The following is a 23,767-nucleotide window of genomic DNA, read 5'->3' as shown; positions in this document are numbered from 1 at the left end:
GAAGTTGTGCGTTGGCAGCAGTGAGTCAGCACTCTGATTCCAGACACTCCAGAGTGTCCACTGACCTCTGCTGGGAGGAGAGAGAGTTACAACAGAGCTTCTTTTATTACATTTCAAGTGTTTGTAACTCAAGAACCCACATACAAATACATGATTTCATGAATTTTGAAAAATTTGACAGCGAATTAAATCAGTTTTCTTTTTAAATGCAGAGCAAATGTTGTAATAGATTAAAGATGAAGGAAGTTCTTGCGATACATTTGGTTTTAGAATCATGCGATAGAGAAATTAGAAATACAAAAACAAAGAAAATGAGGCTAACTTTTTGAAAAGTGAACTACTAACTGACAATACAGACAAATATATTAAGCTATATATTATTTAATGATGCTAATACAGACACTAGAGAATGTTAATGCATGTTGTATTAACACATGATGATGGTCCACAGTCCCTGCTTAGTAAAAAAGAAAGAATTTATTAATTGATTTATTAATTTTCTTATTTAAAGTGTGTTTGGTCAGTAACCCACATCTCTCTTCTTACTGCTCATGTAGTAAAAGAGAAGAGACATTTCCTGGTATCCCTGCACACTTTATCCAATCAGGACAGAGAACGTCATAACGAGGCGGTCCTGTCTGCTTGTGAACACACACCCTCCTGTTTAGTGGCAATGGCAGATCAGGGAAAGCCTCTGGTGACAGGTTAGACTAACAAATATGTCAAGCAAAGAAAAGTCCAGTTGAATTAAAGTAAGAGGCGAAGAAGTCGTGTGGTGCAAAACGAACAGGAAGTTATCAAAAGTGACACAATAACACAGCTATAATGATCTTTTTGTAAAAGAGAGAGACACAGGACAGGCTCTACTTCCTAACTGTCATAGTTCATCACGGCCCAGGACAGGAAGACTCGACAGCAGGTGATGAAAACCACCAGATGATCCCTGGTACCATCTCCAGAGCATCAGTGACATCAGTGAAGTGAGATGTCTGCACAGAGTCCAATGGATTCAAAGAGACGAAGTATCCGCTGCCCCGCCACCAGACTACACAGCAGCTTCACTCCTCAGACTGTGAGACTCCTGAACTCATCATCGATGGTCCATTATATAAAACGGATGTAGGAGGACACTTTTGTAAATAAAGACAATAAATGTACCTTGTACTTAGTAAGCGATGCAGAAGTATCTGCTGCTGTACCTCCAGACTACACAGCAGCTTCACTCCTCAGGCTGTAAGACTCCTCAATTCATCAACAGCACTCCATTTTCCCAAATAGATGTAGCAAGACTTAGATCACTCAAACATTGTTTTGTTTTTCAAATCTTTGTGATTTAAAAAAAGGCAATAAATTTACTTTATATCTTGTAATAGATATAGAAGTATCTGCTGCTGTACCTCCAGACTACACAGCAGCTTCACTCCTCAGGCTGTAAGACTCCTCAATTCATCATCACCATCCACCATGAAAAATATTTGATCTTCTGCAGCATGAAGGAACTACAACTTGCATTTCTATTTACAAACCTGGCATTCTAAAATGATGATAAAATAAACTTTTGAAACCTTTTGAATTGTACAAACTATATATTCAAGCTGAAAATATTCAGTTTAGTCTAAAAACATGCTAACAAATGGCTTTTTATTCCCGTCTGTCTGACACTATTTCTTTGTTTCCCCACAGATACATTTCCATGCTCCAGTTCAATAGAGTGGGTGTGAATGATCTGCAAAGGTTTCCACTTAACCACTGAATAAATGTGACAGCTCCTGACAAAACTGAATGATACATTAGACAGCCTCAACAACTGAACATACATTTAAATCTAATCACATTTAAACGCTGAAAACAGATTGGATTGTATGTTGTCCGCCTTATTTGAAAAGTTATTTTAAAGTACACCCTGGTAACAAAATATATATATAAAAATTATAATAATTCCGCATCTCTAAATGAATCTAATGATGCAGATCGTCGTCTGAGTGAAGCGGCTGTGTGTGACTCCAGAGGAAACGAGCATGGGATCTACATTAAAAAATGCCTTTGCATCTTTACGTGCCATGCGTGTGTACTCCACACCCTGACTCTCAGCAAAACAGAGGCAAGGGAGGACTGAGCGATGTTGGACGCGTTATTATTGCAACCGACGGGACGGTGAAACAAATTGGAAGACGCGAGAGCTGACGTATTGATTCCTAAGGTAAAAAAAAAACAAAAACAAAAAGTCTTTATATTTCTTTTTGCATTACGGTTGAAATGAGAGCGGCTGGTGATGGTTCGGAGGACGCGGAGCGGCGGGTGATTACAGCCGGGGGGTTTTCTGTGTCTGTCAGCCAGCAGAGGTGGCTCAGATTAGACATTTTGGGTAGTGGCTGCGCATTTCTTTAATGTGGGTGTCAGCCCGACCTGCAGAAATGACGACGTTACGCTGAACTTTGCGGTGCCAGCCGGTGAAGTCTGGCTTGCAGGAGGCTGTTGGCCACATGCACCCGAGAGGGGAGCTGGGAATTATGTTTCCAAATCCTTTTGTTGTCAGGGTGGAAGACGCAGAGTGCTCATTTAGCAGAAGCAGGTGTTCATTATTGCATTGTTCCCAGCCAGGATGTCTCCAGCTCAGTGTGCTCATGTTGAAATGCTGCTCAGTATCATGAGCCCTGCTGATGCTGATGCTGCTTCCCTGGGAAGCAGAGCTGTGGCCGGGCCCATGGCTGCTGCCTGGCAGGGAACACCTTCAGCTGACTTGGGGCAGGACAGATAAAGACCCAGAGGCTGCGCACACACACACACACACACACACACACACACACACAGATGAGCCTCTGTCAGCTGAAATCAGGCAAATTTGAATTCTGTGAAAACCTGCTGAAGATAACGCAATAAGAAGTTGTTGTCTGTGTGTAGTGAATTCAAATGACCTCATGCTGCCTGCTGGTGTTTCAGCACTGTGATATTTAGTCATCTGACACCTTAAAGAGTCCTTCAGAAGCCCTTTGAACATGTATTAATAAGCATTTGTGCTTTTAATGACTCCTATTCAGGGTCTTCTTATCTCTGGAACAAGATGGTTCTGGAGTGAGGAGACAATCCAACCTGTGATTTTCTTCTCCAGTGTCAGTGTGAGTTCACCCCCTCGGTGTCTCGGCTGTGTTGCTCCGGCTCCCCCCCTCCACCCCGGCAGCCTTAATCAGTCCAATGATTGCTGCTTTAGACTTTCTCTGCCAATTTCTCTGTGATCTGCATTTATCATAGACTGCTGCTGTAACAGGAAATGTGGCGTCTCCATGGAAACTGAGGCTGTCAAATGAGGATGACAAAGTGATGTTAATATTTGAAAGGCCGCCTGTTAATCCTCTAAACTGTGAGCATCACGCCATTAAAACCTCATTACAGCATGCGTCTAATTTTAATGTTTTAAAATCCCCACAGTCTCTGGGACAGAGATTTGTATCTGTTATGAACACAGTTATCACACTTTCCAGGAGAGAAGAAGAGGGTGCTTAAACTGTGAAGGATGAGGCAGATAGACCTGCTCTGAACCGGTGATTCAGTCTTTGTGCTCTTTAATATGAAGAATGGCTCAGATGCACATCCACTGCACCTTAAACCAACATGATTGAGTTTTAAGTTCCCCCCTTGTCTTTCTTTGAAACTTGCCTCAGAGATGATTAAAATGTGAAATTAGATAGCAGGAGGAGGGAAGGTAACAGCAGGAGGGGAAGAAATCTGTGATAAAACACCTCAGTGAGTCTCAGCTGAGCGAAGTGATTGTGAAAGTCAACCTATATCTCATTTTGCTGGAGTCCCTGGAAGCCCCTCAAGGTGCTCTGAAGGTCTCTGAGATCCCAGTGAGGGACGCACTGGCCTAGATTTCCCTCTTTCCTATAATTTGCCTTTACAGAGTGGAAAACGTCTTACATGTCAACACATTGAGGCATCTTTAACATTTAAAATGCAAGAGAATATAGTGAAAAGGTTATTAATACTGTGGGTGCCGAGGGGCTGGACTGAAATACTACATGATGGAAATAAAATCAGTTTGCAATTTGTTTAATTTATTTTAAAGCACAATAAAGATGTGATGCTGAAAGTATTTAGAAGCATTAAAGGGTAACTGCGCCAATTTCACACATTCAAGTGTGTTTACATGCAAAAAGTAGTTTGTGGCTCCAGTGATGTCACTCAGTGATCAAGTTGCATTGTGGGTAATGTCGGTGCTGTCTTTTAAAAGCTGTTCACTGGTCAAGCATTGTACTCCACAGTTTAAAAGCAATAAAACAAAATCGATACAGCAGAACCAAAGATATCTACATTTTTATTCCACATATTCGTCTTCCTTTTCAAAACTTGTGCCATCATTACCCACAATATATATGACAATATACTGATATTTGAATTAAAAAGAAAACATATAAAACGCAAGACAGTAAAGTTTTATTAAAAAGTAAACAATGATGCCTGTTTAAGGTGCTTAACAAACAACAACAAAACAAGTCATTAACTTAGTGCTGCTGGTCGTCAGTGGTGAATGAAGCACTCAGATCCCAGAGAAATACACCAGTACAAGTGAAACTGCTCAACAAACAGCAGCCAGATAAAAAGTGCATTCATCGTTCTAAATTTTATAAAACAAATTATTAATCAATCAAATATGTAGAGCCAATATTGAGCATATTATATTGAATGCATGTCATCTTCCAGTTTTACAAATATCAGACAAACAATATATACAACTGCAGCACATACAGATCAAATGTAGGTTAAATAAATATTACAGTTATTACAGAGATATTACAAACAAACAACAACAGAAACAAACAAAACCAAAGAGGTAAATAAAAATATAGACGACACACAACAGGCAGAGGTTTAAAAAAAAGATCCTGCAACCATAAAACTAACGAGCATTTTCACGTGACGTCATCGCCCAACTCGACCAATGAAATCACTCCTGGGTGGTTTTGCCGCGAGGAGCGGAGTTGAGCTGAGGTGAGGGGTGTGTTGGTGTGTTTACAGGAGAAAATTACCTGTAACCGGATAAATACTGATATTAATTAATATCTCAATGACTTGATTAACTTGTCGGCTGAAGTACCGAGCTCCGGCTGTGCGCTGAGGTTTGTTCGGAGCACTTTCACTCTTCAGTGGGCAGAAACTCCAGGCTTTGTTGTTGGGCGGAGCATTAGCTTGTAGCCTTTTAACTTTAGCTAGCTCGTTAGCACCTTGGCTAGTTTCAGGTAACCGGCTGTACGCTCACATGCCTCCGTTGTGTTTCTGCTGCTTGGCTAGCTAACAGCAGCTCGTCTCCTGCCCTCGGCCTGACCTCATGGATCCCAGCGGAAGTGAACTGGACTCCAGCCTGCCTCAGCCCGAGAACCCGTGTCTGATCGTGGAGGACTCCCAGCCGGACAGCGTCGCCCTGGAAGACGATCCCGAGAGCAGCTACCGAGCTCTGCTGGCCCGTCGCCTGTCCAGCCTGCAGCCCACCGCCCGCAGCCCGGTTCTGGTAGGCTGCAAACCGAGCTTACATCTGTTTCTTACCAACATCCAGGGCTGCTTTATATCTTCTATTGTCGATGATGATGATGATGATGATGATGATGATGCGGGTTTTCCACGGGTGAGCCTGTTTATGGTGGTTAATGGAGGACACACAACAAAACAAGTCACTGTGCTAAACTGCTGCTGGTCGTCAGTGTTAAATGAAGATCCTGGAGGAATTAACCAGGACAAGTAAAACTCCTGCAGCCGAGTTAGTGAAGGGAAAGTACAGAAGTTACATCAGCAGCATGTTCCTAACGAAAGTAAAAGTACTTATTATGTTTACAAAATGACCCTCATTGTTGTTATGACACTGTAATATAATGAGGTTCCCCATACAGATGTATTATTAGTATGAACTGCTTTCACTGCCTTTTTAGAATGGAGATGGTTGCATTGAAACAGTGCATCATATTTGATAACATAATTGTTATACATATGTAAATACAATTATCAAATCAGTTTTATTTATATAGCCCCAATCACATTGCCTCAATGGGCTTTAACATCTGTACTGTACTGAACTGTGTCTTATCATTTAAGTGAGGAAAAACCTCCCATATTGAGGAAAAAAGGCCAAAGAAAAAAACACAACTTTACAGAAGTACAGATATTAGGAGCTAGAGAGGACGGTACATCTGACTACTTAATTTCTAGCCACAATTGTCAGCAAAACACTTTTCCATTTTGGCTTTTTCATCCCCATCTTGCACACAGTCTGTCCACAGATGGCCACATCCATCCATCCGTCCATCCGTCCATCCATCCATCCGACCATCCATTATTCATAGTCACTTGATGGGTTTGGATGAGAGGCCAAGAGACAGCTGACATTCTGGACAAATTGGCAGACATCGTGATGTTTTTTTTATTCTGGATGACAGCAGAGTCTGACTGAAATATTGGTTGGTGAATATTATCAGCCAGAACTTTCTCATCATATCAGAATCAGCATATATGTTGTCCATAATGTGCTGATATAAAAACCTTTCTTTCAGAGATGATTGAGATCATTTGTGAGTTAAAAGTGAAGTTTCCTGTTTCAGTTGAACGGGCTGGAGACCGGCTCATATTCTGTACTCTCAGTATGATCTCTGAACGTTACGTAGGAGATGAAGATCACAGCGGTACGATCAGTTAAGAATTCCTTTGTGCTTATCAGCTGGAATTTTAACAGCCTAAAATCAGCAGAGGTTACAGAGGCTGAACTGCAGCATGAAACGACCTCAGGGTGTGTTGTTGTGTTATCTGTGCTGTATTTCTTGTACTCTCGTGTGATTATTATTATTATTATTTTTTGTCTTCTTTGCGCTGTTGTTTTGTGCCCCGTAGTGTTTAATCAGTGTCGCTTTGTAGAGTCCAAGTCAGCTTTCTCTCAAGATGGAGTTTGTTGTCGAACTGTAAATATCCTGCCTGCGTAACAAAGTTTAGTCACAAGTACAAAAACTGTCTGAATATCCTGCTGATGTCTGTCAGCCCTGTGATGAATTGGTGACTTGTCCAGGGTCGCTGCTCATCCAGTGTCATCTGGGATCTGCTCCAGACACCTGCGACCCTCTCAGCATTTCCCTGTGGCGTTTCTGTTGGCGGACAGCGTTAGCAACATAGTTCCTGCTGGCAGCCTGTCTACTGTCCAAATCAAAAAAAACAACCAGTTCCAATTTGACCTGCAAACCCTCATCTCAGTTTGTTTACCTTGGTTTCTATCGCTCTTCTTCTTCATGGGTTCTTGTTCTTTTACAGCATTGAGTTTCCACAGTTGGTTGCACGGTGGTAGAAGCGCCTCCTTTGTGCCTTTGTACAAACTTTTTTTTTTCACTGTATTATGAAGGCGAGGTTTATAGGGAAGCAATGTGGATGGCATTATTTTTCTAAAGTCTGTACACTTTTGGAATCTGTATTTACTTCAGAATTTACCTCAGAAGTTAAATCAAACAAGTTGTCTGTCGTAACTTTTAGGTTTGATAGTATTTTCTTTCAACATGGCAATTTTTTTTTTACCGCAGTGACTGAGACAAATCCAGAACCCCTTAAAATCAGTGTGAATCACTGTCCTTCTTTTCTAGCTGTAGCTGCTTTAAAAAGGTTGTTTTTATCGTCTAAATCAGAATATTTCTTCTTTCACCTCACCAGGACTATAAAGGGAACCTAAATTGCTACTCCCTTCAAAAAATACTTCTTTTATATTGCTTTGTAAAAGTAATTACATTTATTTTCTAACTTTTTTTTTAGGAACTGATTTCCTCCCCACTTGGAAGCCGAAGCTCCCAGACTGACAGCCAATCAGAGAGCTCCCAGAGTAACAACCAGGCTGACCCCGGCATTCTAACGTCTGCTGACCCCAGTTCAGCATTCCAGGAGGAGAGTCAAGTTCTCAACATCTGCCCTCCTCCGAACAAGAAGAAGTACGCGTGGACCCGACAGTTCTGCTGAGTGATGACGGACAGCGTGTTTTTTACTCTTCTCGTCTTGTTCTTTCAGGTGTTCACCAGAGGACACGGACATGGAGTCTGGAGCTGATTCCACAACACACTGCATTCAGTCTGAGGGTAGGAGCTCTTCTGACATACACTTCCAGTAGAGAACGTGTTGAGAATTAAAAATTCCCACATATATCACTTTAATATAGCGACATCTGTGCATCTGTGTTTCAGAGGGACACTCTCAGTTTGGTTTCCTGGAGCTCTCTCAGAGTCAAGATCTGCGCGGTGAGGTGATGAACAGTCGGGAAGAAGAAGAAGAAGAAGAAGAAGACGACACCGTGCCTCAGCCAGACAGTGAGAGACGCACCAAATTAGGTATAAAGGATTTTATTTATAGATGCTCTTTGTAGTTGGTTCTTTTTCAGACCTCTAATCCTCTCTGAATCGATACAGAGAACACGACCTGAACATCTTGAATTTCCACTGTTATAAGGCTGCAGTCCGGCTTCGTACCTGGATAATATGACGAATTCAATTTAAATCTACCAGCGAGTGACAAATAAAAGGAAAATGTAACGTACAGGGAACCCTCAGGTCACTGAAAAGTGTTGATTTGATTAGTGTAAAAATGATGTGAGTCACGTACTGTAGCCTTCAGAGTCACCAGATCTCACATGAACACTTACAGGAGACTTTGTGCGGACATGTAAGACGATGCTCTTCACCATGAAGATGTTCCAGAGGTTAAAAACACGTTAATAAGTCTCTTCATGTTGGTATTACCTTTGAAATATGTCTCGTCAGTGGCTCCAGTTCATCTTAGTTGCATTGACACTTGTCTTTTTAGCTCTCTGGTTACTATTTAACTGCTGAAGATGCAAAGATGAACTATGAAGAGAGTTGATTTCTACCTGCTTCAGGGGAACCACTCATAGCTTGTCCTGTAATCTGGTGAAATACATACATGTACGCTGTGTGTGGGTTTATCTAACGGTGGCATGACAGCTGGGTGTAATGGTTAATTATTCAGTACCTGATCAAAGCATTCACACTGACAATAAATGTTTTAAAGAGTCAGTCTAACTTATACCTACTTTTCATCAGCGGCGGAGCAGAACGTCAGCCCCAGGACTTCAGAGAGTCGGGACAACAAGGCAGTGAGGTACAGCTCCACGTGCTGTCAGAAATCTGCCGTTCGCTGGAGATCACACGCCGGTTTGATATGAGCGCTGTTTGTTCTGTCGCCCTCCAGATCAGAGGTGAGCTCCAGCAGCTCACTGGAGTCTCCGGGTCAGTCCGGCAGGCAGCTGAGTGTTCAGGCTCTGCTGCACTCACAAGGCCTCCAGGCCTCGTCTGAGCAGGACCAGCAGGACTGTGAGATCCTGTCCTCACAGGAGGACATGTTTGACCCTGACAAGACAGGTGAGTACATACAGATGTGGGTATTTAAAGGAATTTCATGCTGGTTTTTGTTGGGGTTTTTTTGCACCATACACATAATCACACAGATTCTTGTCGACTCCCAGCTTAACAAAACCTTGACTCCTTCCACAGTGGACAAAACACCCTCTGATATCTGGCTTTTATTTACATGTGAATGTCTATAATTGGTTTTCAACCCTGAATCAAATGACTCTGCAGTACAGACAGGCGTTCCATCTCTGAATGGTTGTGATGGAAACACATCGGTTGAGACGAACACACTTATTTTTTCCCTCATCAATCACGATGTGATGACACACACTTTCATCCATCTCTGTTCCAGCAGCGCTCGAACATCCTTAAGCCGATGCTGAGTCTGAAAGACAGCCTGATGTAAAGTGTGTCTACATGAGTCCTGTCAGCTTTCAACAGAGATGAGAAATAAAGCAAGATGTCTCACTCCTTAGCCACTGTCATCATTAGCTCTGGATAAACCCATGTCTTAATAAGAATATTTATATATCAAATCTTTTTATATAAAAGTTTAACAGTTTTTGATCTGCTTCTATCCTCTTTCCTGTTTTTCCACCTTGTGTGTGATGGTGAATGTGACACACACACACACACACACAGAAAAGAAGGCAAACATTTAAAAACCTTCACGCTGATTCTTGTTTGAAAGTTGTAATGATCTAGAAACCATCTTGTTGTGCTACCAGACAATCTTTTGATAATTCAAATTCTTAAACCAAACTAAAAACAACATCTCCAAGTTTTGTGTGTACATATGTGCTATCAATACTTTCTACGTTACAGCTCACAGTGGTGTGTTGTTTTCCTTTATTCTGTCTCTCAGGCGCTGCAGTCGACAGCACCGTGTCTGAGCCGGAGCAGCAGGGTCCGCCCACGTCGACACCAGCCAGCACCCTGCGACTGCTGCACCTGTCCGGACAGGGAACACTGGTGCAGGAGAGTCTGTCACAGTAAGTCACAAGTCTGCACCTTTTTATAATGAGTTATCTTGTCCACACACACGCTAGAAAACCTTGAAAGTGTCCTGATATTCTGCTCTCTTTCCCTTTTCTCCAGGAGCTCTGTTGACTACGTCGCTCCCACTCCAGACAACTTCTCCCACACGCCTTTAATTGTTCCCAGCTCACCAACCGAAGCAGAGAATGAACACGGTAAATGACTTTGCCGACTTTAACGAGTGAATATAAATTGAGAGAGGAGGTCAGCTGTTAAATGGAGGCAAAATTAATTTCCTTTGTCAGGTGCTGATGAACCGATGGACACTTCTCTGCCCCCTGAAGACCGAGCAGCGGAAAAAGAAGAACCGATGGACACGGAGGCCGCCTCTAAGCCACACCCATCTGCTTCTACTCCTGTATCCCAGAATTCCCCTGGTTTTGTGTTGGAGCGAACCCTCTCGATTCCCTCCCAGCCAGAGTTCTCCCATGTACGCATGAACCTATTCATTCACCCCACTCACCCATTCATTAATTTTATAATGAATCAATTCATTGTTGCATGAAATGTCACAGAAAATTGCTAATGTTCAACAGAGAAAATCAGCAAAACCTCTTGTTTGTCTATCGAGAATCAGAATGTTTGATGAATTAATTGTTTTGTTCAACTAATTACTTAATCCACATTTCTGTCTTTTTTACTTGTCCAAATGTTTTATGATTTGGACGCAACACATTGAAATATAAATGTGCCAAGTCATCCGGGAAAATGAAAGTTAACTGGTGATCCATCACTTACGTCGACTAAACGATTGAATAAACTCTCTTTTCTTTCAGTGTTGTCCTCTGAAGAAAACAGAGTAGAGTTACACTTTAAGTGATGTTTCCACATAAATGAATCAATAATCACAATCTGTGATGTAATATAGATGATTCTGAAATGGGCCGTTCTTCCTGAGGATGAGTACTTTTACCTCTGTACTAGAGAATGCAGGGCTTTTACTGGTAACAGAGTATTTCTACACTGGTAGTGCTTGTTAAAGGTATAGAAGTTCATCTATAATGACATCATGTAGTCGCAGCCGTGGTTCATGATATTCTGTTTCTGTGTTTTCTCTTTCCTCTCAGGACGTGTTCATCCCGACGCAGAGTCAGGAGGCACCGCAGCAGTCAGAAAAGAAGACGGAGTCACAGTCTCAGCGTCTTGACTCGGCTCCTTTCAGTTTGCCTTTGCAGCTCTCGGTGAACACTGAGAGCAACAGTCCAGCTCAGCAGACGCCTCAACACCAGGAGGAGGACAGCCAGGCCACGCAGATAGAAGACCTGGAGGAGCCGCCCGGCGCCGACACCAGCGACTCTGTGACCTCACACAGCGATCAGAGGAGCAAGAGCAACGGTGTCCCGCCAGAGTCACAAACTGCCACCAGTTCCAAAGCTTCCACGTCTTCTGAAACAGCAAAGCATCGCAGCGAATGTGCCAAGGACGAGCAGTCCAAGACCAACCCGTCACAGAAGTCTGACCTGCACAAAACGACTTCTTTGAATGTACAAAATGTGAATGTAAAAGACACAAAGGAGGCGAGCTCTGCTGACGTTGTATCCTGCTCTCAACCAAAGTTTGATTCCTCGGATCTGACTGTGAACAGCTGTGTGCAGGAGACTCTTTCAGACACGACGCCCTGCAGTTTGCCCTCTCAGTCCATGATCTCTCAGACGTCTGCTGTGGATGTGGTGAAGAGCTCTGTAGACTCGAGAGCAAAGAGTCAGTCTGTAGAATCATCCTCACAAAAGTGTGGAGCTGTTGGAAACAGTCAAAGAGTCAAAGACATGATGGACGAGCGTGACCAGGGTGAAGCAGAAGAGGAGGAGGAGGAGGAGGTGATGGAGGAGGAGGAGGAGGAGGAGGAGGAGGAGGAGGAGAACACAGTGGGAGGCAGGGCTTCAGGAATGGCTCTGCTTCTCTCCCAGAGCCAGCTGTTGTCTCCTGAGCCCATGGAGGAGGACAGTGAGGACAGAGGAGAGGACAGTGTCATCGTCGTCACAGACAGCGAGCGAGACTCTCAGATCCTTCAGAAGGATGTGACGCCGCAGTCGAAGGCCAACAGTTCCCAGCCAATCAGAGACAAAGTGACTGCTTCCACCAACGGCCACGAGTCCCAGGCTCAGGTGAAGAAGGTGCACGTGGATTCTGATAGGCTGTCTCAGACTGAGAAGACGGGACCAGAACCAGAGGGGCTCAAAGATAAGAGCCTGAGTGACAGCTCGGGAGGTAAGCTGGACATCGGAGGCGTGACTGTGATATCCACTACTCAGTTAGAAGCAGTCGATCCTTTGGACCCAGTACACGAGATCATGAGAGGAGTCATGTGGGTCGGGCTGCCACCAACGACTATGTTTACTATCGCTTATTCTGATGATTACTTCACGATTTACAAAGTAATTGTTTGGTCATTAAATGTCAAAAACTCAATTTTTGATCTGTCCAAATCCACAACAAAACTTAAAGAGGTCGATTTACGTTCTCAACTTTTTTTGGAAATCCATTCAGTAGTTTTTTTGAAATCCGGTCGACCAACCAAACAACAAACAAACAAACAAAATGACATTGGTGACAACAAAACCCAGGTTAGAGTTCTGTTTACTGTTGTTTTCTCTTCCTGATATTATTGGCGATCACAGGGTTGTTTTTAAACCTGTCTGGTCGTCTGCTATTTTAGTGATGTCATCATGTTCCCAGATCTCAGCAATTAATGTATGATTACATATATATACAAATATTAGGTCTGTAATTGTAATAATTAATCTATAGATGTTTGGATTTAACAGGAAAGCTGCACTGAAACAAATTTAATTTGATCCCAAATCTGATTTCCTACTACAGAGATTTCGTTCCACTTCACACTTCCTAAAGAAGGCGAGCTGATTGGTCCTGTCGTCGGTGCCACGCCCCCTCTAATCAACCAGCTGAAGCAGACGCTGAGACACAGCACTCCCATCGGTGGGTTCTGGTGCCGGACGCACTGAAGCTCGTTTCTCTTCTCTTCTTAATGTCAAGCAGTGTTTTAACAAGATCTGACGCAGAGCTGCTTCCTTTTTCTTCTCCCCAGAGATCACTTCCTTCAACGATAAGTCAAATGTGGCGAGCGATGTGTCTGCAGATGTGGCGATGGCGGCCAGTGCCATCACGTCGGGGGACAGCGGGGAGGACACGGTGGAGAAGGGAGACGGGAAGCTGAGTCTGAGGATGAAGCTGGTGACTCCCGTGGAAGAAGGCAGCTCGGAGCGCTTCAGCCTGCAGAGTAAGATCTCTCACGCGTTCACGCTCGACTCTGGAAGTGTGTGTGTTCTTGAAGACGGTATCTATGGTGACGCTGGATGCACTCATCGCCCTCTCAGTAATACATTTATCCCCACAGAGCCAACACTATCAGAAGAGGTTGGATCTGGGATCAAGGCTACCACCGTTGCAAAGGCTGTAACCAGGTAACTGGCACTTTAACTGGATTCCATGTTATTATATGTTGCTGGTTTCCTCCTCAGCCTCACACAGTCACACGGCTGGAAAACACACCTGTTCTGCTGCTGGAAGATGATGTTTAAGTCTTAATCTATCAGAACTTTTTTTAAAACCTGGTATAACTGAACTCTGATAAAACCTAATCAATTAAATTCACCTTTGTTGCTACAGCCCAGCTGCAGTTTTATGCAGCTCAAGCTTTTCTTTACTTCTTAAACACACAAGGTATCACCGACAGGTCAGTTAGTTATTTGAATGCTTTGGAACAAGTCGTAACACAGATGTTTCATGCCCCAGCAGCCCGTCAGTGTTCAGTCGTGTCAGGCAGGTGCACAGGCAGCAGGACGCAGAGGACGACACCACACCTGTCAGGTGAGCTCACTCACTGTCACACTGCAGGAGTGCATCTACTTCTGTAATGTCCCTTTTAAGGTTAGGATGTGCAACATGACTGTATATAGAAAGATGAAAGATGTCTGTTTCTTCATATTAGGTTCTATCATTTATTTCATCGAGTCAGCCAAACTGCTCAGCATGACATTCATTTATTCGATTCAGATAACAAAAGAAACAACAATACTGTAAAACAATACAGCTACTCCCTTCTCCCCAAACTGACTCCTTAAATATTCGCTGTTGATAACTTCGAAGCTCCCAAGCCTCCAGAAACAAGGTATCCGGGGCTGCTCTGAATGTAAAGTCACCTCACAGAGCCAGATGTGATTCTTTTACACCGTCACCAAACCAGAATGTCACTGGCGCATCTTCCTGCACTTGGTACCGCAGCATTAACACGGCATCGTCACGGAGCAGAAATCTCTGGCAGATTTAAGACAGATGTTGTACCAAGGTACCAGGGGAGGAACATGTCAGTGGTGCTCCACTTCTACCAGCTTTGCAGTCTAGATTTGTAACACGGCCGTGTGTAGGATTTGAAAACCCCCGACAGAATTCACAAGGAAGGTTTGTTTCATCCCGGTAGTTTGTAGTTTACATGTTTGACTGAGATCGCCTCAGTCTGACCTGCTCGAGCTGCACACGTCCATTTGACCCTGGAAAGTTTGAATAGCTTCCCCCTGTTGTATTTTAATAGACAGAAATAGGACTTTGGCCACTGCTGTGTGTGAGAAAGAGAGAGGGACCTACTTTCTGAGCCTGGCGGTTGGATGGATGGTTATTTTTTGCACCAAGTGTGCGTTCTCTCGGGACACGAGGAGCAGCGAGGTTTGTCCTCCTGCTCTGACACAGTGAGGTCACTTTACAAAACATCTCCTGCCGTGGAGTTTTGTCTTTCATCCACTTGTTCCTTCACTACATCATTTACCCTCACAATATACAAAAATGGTTAAACATCAAGGTGGAGCCGGAGGACAGGCCGAAGGTTTAGCTAATTAAAACATGGCTTCTGGTGCTTAATATAAGTTGAGGTGAGATATTTTTGTCTCTCCGACGTCCCGCAGCGTCACATTTATACATTTCAACATCTTTGCAGAGGGGATCTCTTCGCCTCGCCGCAGAGGAGCTCCCAGGCGTCCTCGCTGGGATGCAACAGCCTTCCAAACAGCCAATCGGAGCCGTCGCAACAGGAAGCGCTGGCTACATCGCAGGAGAACCCCAAGGATCGTCCCGGCCCTGCAGAGCAGTCGCAGGGCGGGCGAGGACCACCTGAAGCTCCGGAGCAGCCCAACACTATCAGGACAGAGGCCAGGCAGAGGGTCTCCCAGCAGGTCTTTGACAACAGCATCAGCTCCAGTCCGTCCAAGGTCAGTCAGGTTAACACCGCACAGAGGATCAGCAAGGTCAGCGCGGAGATTAACAGATTAGAGTTTGTGATAATTTGTTCATGCTGGAGGGATCCTGAACATGGTTATTGTGGTATAACGTTTATCACCATAATACAAATTAAAAGAGAGACGACTGCGAAGATTATTATTTTACTACACTACTAAAAATATCCAGAAAGAATCAAAAGGTCAAACGCCAAGTGGTGAAGCTTTTCGTTTTATTTTCACATTTCCTTTTGGTCTGGTTAATCCTCGTTGTGTAGTAATAATTATTTCATTTGTTCCCACTTAATTTAAATTTTGAATTATGACCTGAATTATCCCCCATGGCAGTGACCGCTTGATGTCTACAGCATTACACTGGACTGTACCGTCCTGACTTGAGAATTGAGGGTTATGTAGCTCAGCACATAATGACTATAGTTCAGTTTCACGTTAGTTTAAACGTTAACAAATTCAAATGAATGCAGTTTGAATACAATCTGCTAAATCTTCTTATTTATTTTTATGTTGAGAAATTGACACTTTGTGTGATTTGCCCCCCCAACACAGTTTCTGAGTGCAGCACAGCCGTCGTGTTGTTTTGAGGTGATAAAGTTACCGAATGTTGAATTTTAAATGTTCAACATTAAAACAGCCTTTTATATCTCAGACTGGTGGAAGTGCGTCCCACTCAAACAGCCTAACGTCCGCTAACAACGGTGCTCAGGTGTTTGTTTTGTGCTGGCGCCGGGTGTGGAGGTGGTGTTGATCACTCTGTCCTGTGTGTCTCAGCTCCGTCAGCGGACAGTTTCCCAGCAGACCAGCTTCGATGCTCCGGGGCTGCGCTCCCCAGCTGGCAGGGTACGCAGACTGTACAGGTGTAAACGTAGAGACGGTGTGTTCGTGTCTGTGAACACTGTCCAGCTGACACGGCTGCATTCTGTCTTAAAGGGTGAGCGAGAGACTCCGTCCTTCAGAAGAAACACAGGCCCCTCCCACCGCAGACACGTGCGCACCATCCAGGAAGTAAGGACCACCATCACACGGATCATCACAGACGTGTATTATGAGGACGGCAAAGAGGTGGATCGCAAAGTCGTGGAGGTAACAGACAGATGATTCATTCCGCATTCAACTTTCAGATTTTTACTCTAGACAGACAGTAACCGCTAACTGCTGCTAAACTGTAAAATCAGCTTCTGTTAGCCAGTTAGCCCAGTTAACTGTGCAGTTAGTGGTCTTATTATGACTTGGGCTTGAATACCACCTCCTCCTGGCAGCCTAAAGCTCCTTCACCACAGGTGTAAACACTTCTCCAGGTCTGAGCAGAGTTAGCTAGCTGATACTGCTGCTAGCTGTAGCAGCTACATGCACGGCTAACTGAGTAAATTAGCTAAGTTATCCACCAGAAAACTCTCTAAATCAAAAGTTATTTTCTCTGTGAAACATGATCCTGTTTCGCCAAAATCAGATGAGTAAATTATGAAGTTTTGAGATGGGTATGGTGCAAATCAGCTCTTTTGGACTCACAGGATAAAAGTATAGAGCTTGAAATATGTACATATTTATATTATAGGTCTCTTTAGACTTTATTTAGCTTTAAGCCATGAAACTTTTCATTTAGAAAGGTGTGTGTGTGCGCTGAGGGTAGAATAAGAACAAGAACAACCTTTCAGCTTTAATCAGTTTTAAAATCTACATGTTCAAAGTTTTTTTGTTTTTAACTTGAAATGAGTCTCACTCCTCTTTTTCCATGTTACCAGGAGAGCGAGGAGCCAGTGGTGGACTGCCAGGTGTTGGACAGCGACATCTCTCCGTGCCGCACAGGCAGCAGCTCCGTGACCTCTGGTGACCTGGCTGACATCAGCTCTCTGTCCTCCAAGGCGTCCAGCCTGCAGCACAGTTCTGGAGGAACCAGCGGCAGCACGAGCCTCAGCAGGCCAGACTTCATCATGCCGCCCAGCCGAGGAGCCAAATCCATCAGGTACTGCCTCCAGCTCAGCGCAGCCAATCGAAATCTCTCTTTGTCCTCAGTCCTGTCAGTGAAGTCTCTCCGCTTTATCTGTCTGTACTAGCCGCATGCTGTTTCCTGTGTCACTCCTTCACCTTCTTTGACTTTCTAACATCCTAATTTCTCAGTGATTCACTGATCCCTGCCTGCTCCAGGTTCAGGTTGCTCACAGGCATGAGTCTGGGGTCACCAGTCACCACTCATCCAGTGGCGTGTCTTTGGTTTTGAGCGTGGCCTCAGACCAGTGCCTGTGCAACCTGACCGGCTCCGTTCGTCCCCTCTGTGTGTCTGCAGTCCCAGGAGGGGAGGCGGGCATCAACAGAGGGGTCACAGGGGTCACAGGGCAGGGTCAGTGTTCGCAATGGACAGAGGCTTCGGCACCCCGGGGTCCCGGGCCTTCGTCCCACTGAGCCCCAGAGGACGGGCCAGAAGGGGCCGGCCTCCGTCCCGCTCCCCCATGTCCAGGTGAGTCCTCTCTGAGGCTTGCCCCGCAGTCACAGAAACCCCGGACCAGGAGTCAGTAACAACAGGCCGACTGCACGAACCAACACTGCCTACACTGTCTCAGATAACACTGAACTTTTACTCTTTTCACTGATCTTCTGCTGCCTAACCTTCACTCAGAGCTGCAACTAACCACTAATGTCAGGAGTCGTGTGTTTTTCTCACTTAATCCATAAAATGTTCTACTTTTGGTTTTGTTTGTCTGAACAACAGTCCAGATAATCAGTTTATAATCATGTGTAACATTCAGGAGGCAAGGAGAATATTTACATCCTGAAAAATTACCTGAAAAATGATCAGTAATCAAACGAAACAGCGTATTTAATATACTTTGTGCTTAAGTTATTTTATCACGGTCGAGTTAGCATTCAAAGATAACTCGGGTACTTCTTGTTACTTTGTTGACATCACCTGTCTGCAGATTCTTACCTGTTAGAGCTTTTCATCTGCATTTTTGGCCACTGCGAGTCAAACTGTGCTGCGCCCGTTTGATTCCCCATGATCAGTATCACCTCTCAGAGTGGATCTGTGCCCTGGACGGACTCTCCCCAGAGTGGGACCAAAGTTCTCCTGCCCCGGTTCACAATCATGACGGACCCAGGACGAACCCCCCCAACTCCCCACAAGAGCTTTTCTCTCTTAAACTTACTTAACAAAGCAGTACAGCGTGTTACAGCAGTGTGTATGACTATTACACAAGACAAGCGCTCCAGCAGTTAAAGACTCAGCTTCAGGCCGGCAGCTGTTGTTGTAGGAACCTTTAATTCCTCGTCCGATGTTTCTTCTGACGGACTCTTTGTTTGTCCCTCTAAGGAGAGGTGGAGGTGGTGGTGGCTCACTGCAGAGGCTTGACGGTCCGTCACATTACTCCTCGGAGGACGAGCCCTTCACCCGCATGCTGCCTCCACGCCTCCCCACCAGCCCCACAGACGCCGAGCTGCCCAGCCACTCCGACTCCCTCAGGTCATCGTCGGAGGAGGCGAGCTCGGCCGGGAGCAGCTTCGTCGGCCTGCGGGTGGTGGCCAAGTGGTCGTCCAACGGCTACTTCTACTCGGGCCGCATCATCAAAGACGCCGGCGAGGGGAGATTCCGACTGAGGTTCGATGATGGTTACGAGTGTGAGGTGGCGGGGAAGGATATCCTGCTGTGTGATCCCATTCCCCTGGAGACGGAGGTCACCGCTCTGCTGGAGGACGAGTATTTCAGCATAGGTGAGGAGAGGAGGTGCAGGTGTGACCGTCTTTCTCGTCAGTAAAAAGAATATTCAGGATGTTCATGTGAGGAGATGAGGAGTCTCTGTCAGGTGATCGGCCCCATGTTTTATATTTCAAAGAATATTTTTCTGATGTTCATTTTGAGTCTCAAAACGAACAAATCGCTGATCGTCTGTCTCTTGTGTGCGTCTGTGCAGGTGTCGTCCGGGGCCATAAGACTGAGGGGCAGGACTTGTTCTACAATGTGGAAAAGGACGGTCAGAAGCAGTGGTACAACCGGACCGCGGTCATCCTGTCTCTGGAGCAGGGCAACAAGCTGAGGGAGCAGCACAGCCTCGGGCCCTACGAGCCCTCCACTCCCCTGGCAAAGGCCTCCGACATCAGCCTGGGTAAGACCGCCACAGCTGGACACAGACGGATGTGTCGCGATCATAGACTCACAGGTAATTAATAAATGTTGATTCTTCTTAGATAACCTGGTGGAGGGGAAGAGGAGGCGCAGAGGAGGCCCCGCGGGTGAGAACACTCCCAACCGCGGCTCCTCCAGCAGCCCCCGGACCCCCGGCACCTCCAGCAAGAGGAAACTGATGAGCTCCGAGGACGACAGGACGCCGGCCAAGAGAGGCCGCAGGGGCGCCAGAGCCGGTACAGAGCGCCGCTCGCCGAAACCATGACTGCATCTCAACCGACGGGGGGGGGGGGGCTGTGTTATATCAGGATTTTAACTGGAGGACTTTTTTATTTTTTTTTATCATGAAATTATTTAATTTTTTCATTTTCTTTACCTGGAAAACTCCAAAATACACCTTTTTTCCATATTTATTCTAGATTTTTATTTTTAGATTTTAAACATAATATATTATTCTAGTGTGAATGTACTTTTATAAAACTTATTTAAGGTTTTGGTATACACTTATTATTCGATATGTTTGGCTGATATCAGGGGAGTAAAAAAAACAAAACTCTATCATTATATCAGCTGATATTCTTTTAGAAAACCACATTTGTTCGCAATAATTTGTCAAATGTAGTTTTACATTATTTTAATAATACTTATTTTGATTTTAATGCTGACACTTTTCAGATGAAATTGTATATTAATGGTTTTTAGAACCTGCTGTTGTAACTCATTCACATTACTTCTACTATTCATGCTTTTTAAATCTTCTTATGTCTTGATGAAGTGATAGATGTCAGTATCATGTGGTTTTTGTACTGAACGTAACTGAGACAGTTGGACCTGCATGTGGTCTGTGTCCGTCCATCCTGCTGCTGCTGAGGCTGACCTGGTAATTAACAACATGCACCAGTTTTACCGTGGTGTTGGTCCACAGGTGGAGGGAAGAGAGAGTGTGTGTTTCTTTAGAGTCACGGGTGTATTTGTGTATTTGGAATCAGTTTAACTGAGCCAGAATCGATATTTGATGCTAAAAAGGTCAATTGAGCCAAATGACAGATAAAAGAATCTCATTTCATTCGGACATGCAGGTTAAATCTTTACAGATTCTTGTAGCAACAACAGTTGGACATGTTTCCAGAAACAGTGTCCCTGTTTCTCTGCGTCATGTCACAGAACAGTCAGCAGCTGAAAAGCTCATCCTCAACAATCTGCAGTCATTTGGTTGAACGGACCTTTTAAGCCCATCTGTGATTTTATCTGACAGTTTGTGACACGTGGTTCTGTCCTCAGCTCAGCGGGTCGGTGTGTGTAACACCTCCGGCAGCGGCACAGATCTCCCCGGTCGGTCTTGTGACGTGGCAGAGACTCACGGCCCGCTGCCCCAGAACACGTCTCTCTTCATGGGCTTTGCCTTCATGCTGACCGTCTCGTCCGAGTGCGACCGGCTGACCAACAAGCTCAGCAGCGACGAGGAGGATGAAGGCGAGGGTGAGTCGGAGAATGACAAGATGAGGATAATTATTCAAACCAAACCGTCTCCTGTAATTGTCGATTGATAATCATTTCACATGTTTTCTTTCAACAGATTACGTGCAGACAGGTCCGTATAACAAAACATACACAGAGTCTCAACTGCAGGCAGGTGGAGGCTTCATCCTGCCGGACTTCAACGAAGAACAGGTGAGAAACAAAACAACTGTGAAACTGAGTACTGAGTGTGAAATTGAGTTTTTGTCCTGAGATTTTTTTTTCCCCCGAGTGGAAAAAAAAAAATCTGAAGAACCAGATTTTTTTCATGTGTAAACAAAAACATTGAAGATTTTTTTATTCTTCTTTTTTTTTTCAATAAAAACGACTTTTTCAGGTGTGAAACTGAGTTAAAAAAAAGAAAAAACAAAGAAAAAAAATCAATCTGTGAAACAATGATTTTTTTTTTATTTAGTTTTTTGTCCCATTCCGTATCACACTGGATTTTTTTTTGGGGGGGGGACTAAAAAAAAAAAGTAAAAATCCCTTAAAAAAACTGTCGTCCATTTCCCCACGTTGGCTCCTGTAAACGAATCAATACCTCCAATGCTGATATTGTGTAGAAATATTGTTGAAGTCAGTTTTCTCTGCTGTCCAGTCACTTTTATTCTGTGTTCAACATCTCAAACGTCGAGCTCCAGTATATTCATAAAGCTCTCCATGTGTCTTTCTGCCCTGTTTGTTCCTTCTGCAGTGTAAGGCTGCTTACCAGAGTCTGCTGATCGCAGACCAGCACTGTCGCACAAGAAAGTATCTGCTGTGTTTGGCCAGCGGGGTGCCGTGTGTGTCGCACATGTGGGTGAGAGACTGCTGCAAAGACAACAAGCTGCTCAACTACAGGAACTACCTGCTGCCGGCTGGTGTGGGGCCGGACGACTCCATCGTAGAATGGTAAGATCAAGCTGCACCTCCACGTGCTTTACATGTTTATAGTTTAGCTGTAATCAGGGTTTTATTGGCATTTAAGTCAAAGAGCTAAATATTTGTTCTTCTGTCAGCAAGACCCAGAAAGCCTGTGTTGGAAGCCAAGCAATGAGATGCTGTCGACGGAAAATGGACTCACTTTTTTAATATTTTCTCCTATCATCTCCAATCAGGCATCCCCGCTGCAGCCCGTTCAAGGCTCTGCGGGTCCTGCTGGTGTTTGAGAAGCCGGTGGAGCTGTGGGCGCAGCTGATCACACTGGGCGGAGGCTCGTCTGTCCGACAGTTCCAGACCGACAAGGACAGTTCAGGTACAGACTGCACCGCGTGACGTCCACGTCGTTCCTGCTGGGACTTTGTTAATGACAGTTTGTTCTTCCCTCCGTCTGCAGACATTCCTGCCGGAAAGTATGACGTCGTGGTGACAGACCGTGCCTGTCCACCATTGGTAGAGAAAAATGTGACATCACAGGAAGTCCCGCTGGTGTCTCCTGAGTGGCTCATCCAGAGCGTCATCCGCGGAGAGTGCCTGGGTTTCCACAGCAAGCCTCAGTATCGCCATGACTACTCGTCATAATCCGACTCTACACGTGCAAAATGCCTTCGACCATGTTAAATGTTCATTACGGCGCCCCCTCAGGGTCACGGTGCAGATTTTTTTAGGACTTGTTCTGTGTTCCAACGTAATCATGTTCTCCTTCAGTTCCTCCTGAGCAGCGTTATTATGGATCAAACACATCGACCTCTCCTGCGATCAGTGTGTTTGATTAATTACGACGCAGCTCAGAAAGAACTGACAGAAAAAAAACATTGTGGGGAAACGCAAAAATGATCATGACGTAACACAAAAGTAGTCCGAGAAAAATTCCCCCCATGACCCTCAGAGGTCTCCGTAGTTCAGCATTAGTTCTGTTGCATGCCTCTGCTGTATATACCTTTATCCTGTCTGTTTTTATGGGATAATAAACTGTGACCCTTGTTTCATTTTAAATGATTTATTTTCTCTACAGAAGAAAATGGTACATAACAAGGTTTTAATATTTACACTTTATACAAAAACAGTGATGCAGAAAACATTTCCTCAGTTGTCTCTCAGCTGCAGACAGTGTCAGAGTGTGTAAAGTTTCTGAGAAGAGCTTCCAGCCAAACACACTGAAGTGAAAAGACTTTGTTATAATCTCAGCACTGTTCGAATTTAACAGCAATTAAATGTTTCATGTGCAGACTTTCTTATTTGCTGGTGATCCATTTTCTCTACTGTTTGATGAATATACTTTTACTTTTATGATCTGGTCGACACAAAAGGATTTTACCAGGATAATCTAAGCTCCCTGGTGAAAATGCAGTTTTTCTGTTTATTTCTGTGTGCAACTGAGTGGGGGAAAAAAAGTTTGGTATTGTGGTCAAAATGAACCTTACAACAAAAACCCAACACTTTTTTTTCCTCCACTTGGTTTCACACTTTGGGAAAAGAAAGTTTTGGTGAGGACCAAAAAAAGTTTTTTTTTTTTTCCTGAAGTTTATTTGAATGTTTCACACAAGAAAAAAAAATCT

The 23,767-nt window shown here is 44.4% G+C and overlaps 1 protein-coding gene across 8 annotated transcripts; it reads left to right on the top strand.

Moving 5' to 3' along the window:
- The first annotated feature begins 1,950 nt into the window (after positions 1-1,950).
- tp53bp1 (tumor protein p53 binding protein, 1) lies at positions 1,951-23,197 on the top strand. 8 transcript variants are annotated; one of them, XM_037096385.1, is made up of 28 exons: positions 1,951-2,200; positions 5,287-5,503; positions 7,771-7,943; positions 8,020-8,087; positions 8,193-8,336; positions 9,066-9,123; positions 9,214-9,383; positions 10,240-10,366; positions 10,473-10,567; positions 10,658-10,842; positions 11,480-12,620; positions 13,233-13,349; positions 13,459-13,650; positions 13,768-13,834; positions 14,166-14,240; positions 15,361-15,631; positions 16,427-16,495; positions 16,586-16,738; positions 17,398-17,618; positions 17,940-18,110; positions 18,963-19,360; positions 19,561-19,752; positions 19,835-20,008; positions 21,054-21,251; positions 21,349-21,443; positions 21,985-22,181; positions 22,388-22,524; positions 22,606-23,197. In XM_037096385.1, the coding sequence occupies exons 2-28, from the start codon at positions 5,324-5,326 to the stop codon at positions 22,788-22,790; spliced, it is 5,253 nt and encodes a 1,750-aa protein (XP_036952280.1). In that variant the 5' UTR covers positions 1,951-2,200; positions 5,287-5,323; the 3' UTR covers positions 22,791-23,197. The 8 variants fall into 8 exon arrangements, 7 of the variants coding, with proteins under 7 accessions (XP_036952280.1, XP_036952282.1, XP_036952283.1 ...); XM_037096387.1 differs by lacking the exon at positions 1,951-2,200 and adding an exon at positions 4,915-4,986; XM_037096388.1 differs by lacking the exon at positions 1,951-2,200 and adding an exon at positions 4,974-5,114 and having other exon boundaries at positions 14,169-14,240.
- Positions 23,198-23,767: the final 570 nt, after the last annotated feature.

Source organism: Acanthopagrus latus, chromosome 4, assembly GCF_904848185.1.
Source record: "Acanthopagrus latus isolate v.2019 chromosome 4, fAcaLat1.1, whole genome shotgun sequence".
Lineage (NCBI taxonomy): Eukaryota > Metazoa > Chordata > Actinopteri > Spariformes > Sparidae > Acanthopagrus > Acanthopagrus latus.
This window is presented reverse-complemented; position numbering and strand designations above follow the sequence as displayed.